Genomic DNA, 6464 nt, shown 5'->3' on the forward strand with positions numbered 1-6464 from the left:
TTTGGCCTGCTGTGTTCATCCAGCTCTACACCTTGTTATCTCAGATTCTCCAGCATCTGCAGTTCCTACTATCTCTGAAACAATTTTAACCCCACTTACCTGCATTTGGCTCATATCCCTCTAAACCTTTCTGATTCGGATTGGATGACCAATAGAAGACTGAGTTGGGATAAGGGAGCATTTCAGAAATGTCAACCTGTAACTCATGCAGTGTCACAGGGGTTAGTGCACATTAATATTTATTAATGACTTGAATGACTGAGGTGAATGTACTATCACCAAGTTTATGGATCTCACTAAAAATAGGTGGAAGGCAAGAGGTGAGGATGACACAGAGTCTGCAGAGGGATACAGTCAGGTTGGGCCAGTGGGTAAAAATTTAGCAAATGGAATATAACATATGGAAGTGTGACCTTATGCATTTTGGCAAGGATGACCAGGGAAGCGGAATATTATTTAAATGGAGAAAGACGTTTGGAGATCTTTTACCATGAATCAGAAAAAGCTAGCATCCAACTTCGGTGTAAGGCAAATGGCATGTTGGCCTTTATTTTAAAGGGAATGGAGTTGAAAGCTAGGGAAGCATTGCTAAAACCATACGAGGCACTAGTCAGATCACAGCTGGAATACCGTGGACAGTTTCGGGCCCCTTATCCCGATTTACTGGCCTGGAGGCAGCCCAGAATGTTCAGTAAGTTGATCCTGGGTATGGAGTGGTTTTCTCATGAGGAGAGTAGATTTGGCTTCTGCTCATTGGAGTTTATAGAATTATTGAAATCTTACTGAAATATATAAGATTTTTAGAGAGTAGACAGGATAGTTGTGGAGAAGTTGTTTGACCTTGTGGGAGAGACTAGGACCAGAGGACAGGATCTCAGACTAAGCGGTCACCCATTTAAGACACAGATGATAAGGAATTTCTTCTCTCAATCTATGGAATTCTTTACCGTAGAGGGCTGTTGAGGCTGGGTCATTAAGTATGTTCAAGAATCGAGGGTCATGGGGGAAAAACAGGGAAGTGGAGTTATCTCATTGAATGGCAGAGCAGTCACAATGGGCTGAATGGCCTATTTCTGTTCTTACATGCTCTTATGGTCTTGGAGAAAGGGCGTTGTGCTAAAATTTGAGTTTAAAACACAAGAAATCTCGATTTAAAAAGTTACTATAATGGTAACCATGTCCAATTGCCATAAAAAACCACTTAGCTCACTGATGGCCTTTGAGGAAGGAAATCTGCCTTACACGTGACTCCAGACCCACTGCAACGTGGTAACTACCTCCACACTGGCCTTCTCAGCTCAAGGGCAGTTTGGGGATCGGCAATAAATACCGGTCTGGCCATGGATTCCCACATCCCATGAATAAATAAAACAAAATGCCTGACACAAAACGGCATCTAGCTCCTGGCTGGACAACTTGGCACCAGCTATGAGATACTCACACTCGAATAGGGAGGCCTTTCGATTCATTCAAAGTTCCAACTAGTGAAACGAGGAAATTTGCAGATGTCTCGGTTTGTTTGATGTCTCTGAAGAAATGCATCTTTAATTGGTAGTGATAAACTGTGAGAGGAAAGAACCATCGATTAATGAGACCAACGGTCAGAAATGTTCACCTGCAAATGACAACATCCTAAAGTGAGATAACAAGCTGTAGAGCTGGATGAACACAGCAGGCCAAGCAGCATCAGAGGAGCAGAAAGGCTGACGTTTCGGGCCTAGACCCTTCTTCAGAAAAGGGTCTGAAGCATGGTGGCTCAGTGGTTAGCACTGCTTTCTCACAGCGCCAGGTACCTGGGTTCAATTCCACCCTCGGGCAACTGTCTGTGTGGAGTTTGCACATTTTCCCTGTGCCTGTGTAGGTTTCATCTGGGTGCTCCAGTTTCCTCCCTCAGTCCAAAGATGTGCAGGTTATGTGGATTGGCCATGGGAAATGCAGGGCTATAGGGATAGGGTAAGTGACTGGGCCTGGGCTAGGTGCATTTTGGAGGGTTAGTGTGGACTCAATGGGCTGAATGGCCTGCTTCCACACTGTAGGGGTTCTAGGAATACTGCAGTGAGTAACTCACCTCTTGACTCCCCAAAGCCTGTCCACCATCTACAAGGCACACATCAGGAGTGTGATGGAGTCCTCCCCACTTGCCTGGATGGGTGCAGCTCCAACAACACTCAAGAAGCTTGACACCATCCAGGACAAAGCAACCCGCTTGATTGGCATCGTATCCACAAGCATTCACTCCCTCCACCACTGACGCTCAGTAGCACAGCGTGTACTATCTACAAGATGCACTGTAGAAATTCACCAAAGATCCTCAGACAGCACCTTCCAAACCCATGACCACTTCCTCTAGAAGGACAAGGGCAGCAGATACACAGGAAAACAGCCACCTTCAGGTTCCCCTCCAAGCCACTCACCGTCCTCGCTTGGAAATATATCGCTGTTCCTTCAGTGTCACTGGGTCAGAATCCTGGAATTCCCTCCCTAAGGGCATTGTGGGTGTACGCTACCTTGCTGACCAAAACTCAACAAAGGAGGAATTCTGAGACAACACAGTGTGGAGCTGGAGGAACACAGCAGGTCAGGCAGCATCAGAGGAACAGGAAAGCTGACGTTTCGGACCCAGCATCGACAGTTCTTACTATCAAAGGAGGGATTCTGATTGGTTCAGGCATTGGGATAATGAATTGTAACGAGGAGGTGCTAATTCCAGGAATGAAAAGGACTAAACAAAGCATTTAATAAAATGCTTTTTCTGATATGACATTCAGCAGCTAATAGCTGGCTCATTGAAGGAGGGTCTTCTTGTCCATACAGTCACAGTCACATCCTGTTTCTAACTGACAGCTGACCATGGGCTGTGTTGGAGGGGGTGAAGCTGGCTAGGACACTGACCTCGGAAGGGCATGTCTGCCCCGGTCTTCAGGTACATGCGGCCGCTCCTTTTTGTGCGGATTCTCCGAACATCATAGCCCACCTTGTTGCAGCGGTTCTTCCTGCAACTCAGGCACACTCCCTTCTCGAAGGTCTCCTGGTTGGAGCAGCGATAGGCCATGCTTGGCGAGTTCTCATTGAGGAGCGAGTCGATAAACAGGTGGATGGCACGCTCATGCTGGCATTTAATGGCATCAGCCACAGCTGTGAAAAGGCAAAGTGGCAATTTGAGAGTGTGGGAAGGCACTTAATGGGAGATAGGTGTGTGCACGCATGTGTGTGTAGGTGTGTGCCTGTATCAGTCTGTGTCAGTCTGCACGTGTGTGTCTCTCTCTCTCTCTCTGTATCTGTGAATGATTATGTGCCTGAATGAGCACTGACTCACTGACAGGCACCATCATCCCAAACTAATCTAGTCCCACCTGCCTGCCTTTGGCCCATATCCCTCCAACCCTTTCCTATTCACGTACTTATCCAAGTGTCTTATCAAGTCAGTTCAGGTACAAGACAAGGTTGAATGGTATTTATTTTCATACTAGGAGTGTGACCAACAAGACAGATGAGTTGCAGTTGTAAATTAAAACATGAGGGTGTGATGACATTGCAGCCACTGAGACATAGTTGAGAGAGGGGGCAGGACTGGCAGCTCGATATTCCAGGCTACACAATCTTCATGCGGGAAAGCAAAGGAGGGAAGAGAGAAGAAGGTGTCGCAATTATGTTCAGGGAAACTAGTACAGCAACAAGGAGGGATGCATCTTAGAAAACTCCTTAAATAAACCCAGATGGGTAAAACTAGAAGACCAGGTAAGGAAGCAAATTTCAGGGAAGTGTAAAAGTTATAGGGTTGTGATAGCAGGGGCTTCCAACTTCCCCAACATTAACTGTGGCTGTCATAGTGTGAAAGGTTTAGAATAATTTTTAAAATACATCCAGGACAGATTTTTAAGCCCACTATGCAGTGCCCCATCAAGGGAAGGGGGAGGTGCTGGTCTGAACTTTAGGTAACAAAGCTGGGCACATGGTTGAAGTGTCAGTGCATTCTGCAAAAAGTTGTTATAACTCTTTTAAATTCAGGCTTGTACCTGAACTGACTCGATAAAAACACGTTTAGATAAGTGTATAAACAGGAAAGGTTTGGAGGGATATGGGCTAAACCCAGGCAGGTGGGGCTAGTTTAGTTTGGGAATGTGGTTGGCATGGACTGGTTGGACCGAAGGGTCTATTTCTGTGCTGCATGTCAAACAGTCTCTGCTTCATAACTTGGCAAATGCTGGGTTTTTAGCTAAACCTTGCATTACTCAATGCTTCATTCACCAACACTTTTCAGTCAGGGTCAGTGACAAACATTAAGCTGCTCTCCAGTGGACAAGACTTACACCTTGGAGTTGGAAGGTTGTGGGATCTACTCCCACTCCAGACATTAGAATCCAGGCTGAGACTGGGAGTGCAGCAGTATGCTGCTGGAAGATGTTACAACAATGGGTCAGAACCCAAAATATTACAGGCATTTTTAGCCCTTAATTCCAAATTATGTTTTTAAAGAGAGAATTACAAGAGACAATACCTGCAGATGTTAAAAAATACTTCTGCATGGGACTGATGGCCATAAACCTTAAAGTTATCAAAGAAATTGCAAACAGACGGTGGCTCAGTGGTTAGCACAGCTGCCTCACAGCCCCAGGGACCCAGATTCAATTCCACCCTCGGATGACTGTTTGTGTGGAGTATGCACATTCTCCCCGTGTCTGTGTGGGTTTCTTCCCACAGTCCAAAGATGTGCAGGTTTAGGTGGATTGGCCACAGTGTCCAGTGATGAGTAGGAAAGATGAATTAGCCATGGGAAATGCAGGGTTAGGGGGGAGTGAGTCTGGTTGGGAGGCCGTTCAGAGTTGATGTGGACTTGATGGGCTGAATGGCCTGTTTCCACACTGTACAGATTCTATTTACAAAAAGGTAATATGGGGCTGCTCACTGCAGCAAGTCAGACGTTGTGAATTAAGTTCTAGACTGCAGAAACACTTTTGTGTTTTGCCCTTTGAAGAATTCCTAAGGACAGGGATAAAAAAAGCCAGATTCAACTCTGCTGAATGGGTTTACTGAGTCTGAATGTTGACGTGTGCACCAGCTTGTATTTGAGCATCGTGCGTTACTACTGTCAGGAAGAACAATCCCCTGGTCACCTCAGGGTTGCAGGTAAAAACAGTCTGTTTCTTGAGTTTATCTAGTGCTTTTCCCTCTGATGTGTTCGGGTTGTCCCCTTTGTTCCTTCTGTGTAGCGTGGGGATTATAATTTGTCGGATAGCTTGTTGTAAGGAACAACAGGGACAACCTGAATGCATCAGAGAGAAAAGCACTAGATAAACTCAGGAAAGACAAGAACATCATAACCCTACCAGCAGGCAAAGGGCACATGGCCGTCATTATGAACATGAAAGAAAAGAAGACAGTTCGGTGAGCAAGTCAACAACCTCAAAACAAAGGAACTACAATCACCATAGATAACCAAAAACTTCATAAATCATCTGTTCAACTGCCAATAGTAACCCGACTTGTACAACTCCCCAGTATCCACAAGGTTGTCTTATCTGTTGTTCATTAAAAATTCGGAGGCTGGCCTACTTCTTTTGCTAAACTGTGCCTTTTTGGAGTCACCGATTTCTAATTTGCTTGTATGTGTGTTATATTACCACTTCTTATCTCTAGTGATTAATAAACTCACACTTTTTGTTAATTAGAGACAGCCTGATCTATTTGGCTCTTTTGAAAACAGAAGTTCATTCGAAGTTGGGAGAAAGGTGTCTACCAAGAAGGGATCCTTTTCCCAGTTAATTTTGTTGCAATGAAACAAGGGACTGGGTCAATAAAGAAGGGGAGCCAGTTCATCCTTGGAATTAAACAGTTTGGGATATACCATCCGTAACTGCAACAAGTTGGGGAGCCGTGCCTGGGGTCTGGTCGTATCAAGGGTCAGCGCTGAGGGAGCGCCGCACTGTCAGAGGGTCAGCACTGAGGGAGCGCTAAGTATGACCTCAGAATATGCAACTGCTAATACTAATGGGATCTTTCTGTGTATGTCCATAACAGTGACCACATTTTAAAAAGACATCATTGGATGTAAAGTACTTTGGGGAATCCTGAGATAATAAAGGGGGCTATATAAATGGAGGTTCTTTCTCTTCCATTGAGAAGCCAATGACTGCTTTTCCCCTCACCATACACTCCTTGTGATCTCATGTTTCCCAACACTCTTCCCAAGCTGCATCCCGGCTGGAAGCTGCCTCCATTCGGATAGATATCCACATGGCCCACAGGCTGCTGGATCCCAATGCTCCGGCCCAGGGATCCCCGGGTGAAAGTGTGAAGAGCATCCACAAAGACAGCATCATCTGGAGACAGACGACGATGTGCCTCAGCCCCTTCAAATTCCGGCCCTGCTGGGTCCAAACCTGCGGTACAAGGGGTAAAAATACAACACCAATATCAGTTACACAGGCCCAAACACAGCCCAGATTAGCCCCATCGGTTACACA

At 45.7% G+C, this 6464-nt stretch overlaps 1 protein-coding gene across 1 annotated transcript in view; it reads right to left on the bottom strand.

Moving 5' to 3' along the window:
• The window catches only part of LOC109922304 (lipoprotein lipase), a 28045-nt gene that overhangs the window by 10813 nt on the left and 10768 nt on the right, over positions 1–6464 (bottom strand). Inside the window, exons 5-7 of the mRNA XM_048613880.1 lie at positions 6147–6380; positions 2893–3135; positions 1442–1562 (exon numbers count right to left, since the gene is read on the bottom strand). Of these exons, the coding sequence (XP_048469837.1) occupies positions 1442–1562; positions 2893–3135; positions 6147–6380 (598 nt within the window). The remainder of the gene's footprint in view (positions 1–1441; positions 1563–2892; positions 3136–6146; positions 6381–6464) is intronic.

Source organism: Rhincodon typus, chromosome 29 (assembly GCF_021869965.1).
Source record: "Rhincodon typus isolate 14 chromosome 29, sRhiTyp1.1, whole genome shotgun sequence".
NCBI classification, from domain to species: domain Eukaryota; kingdom Metazoa; phylum Chordata; class Chondrichthyes; order Orectolobiformes; family Rhincodontidae; genus Rhincodon; species Rhincodon typus.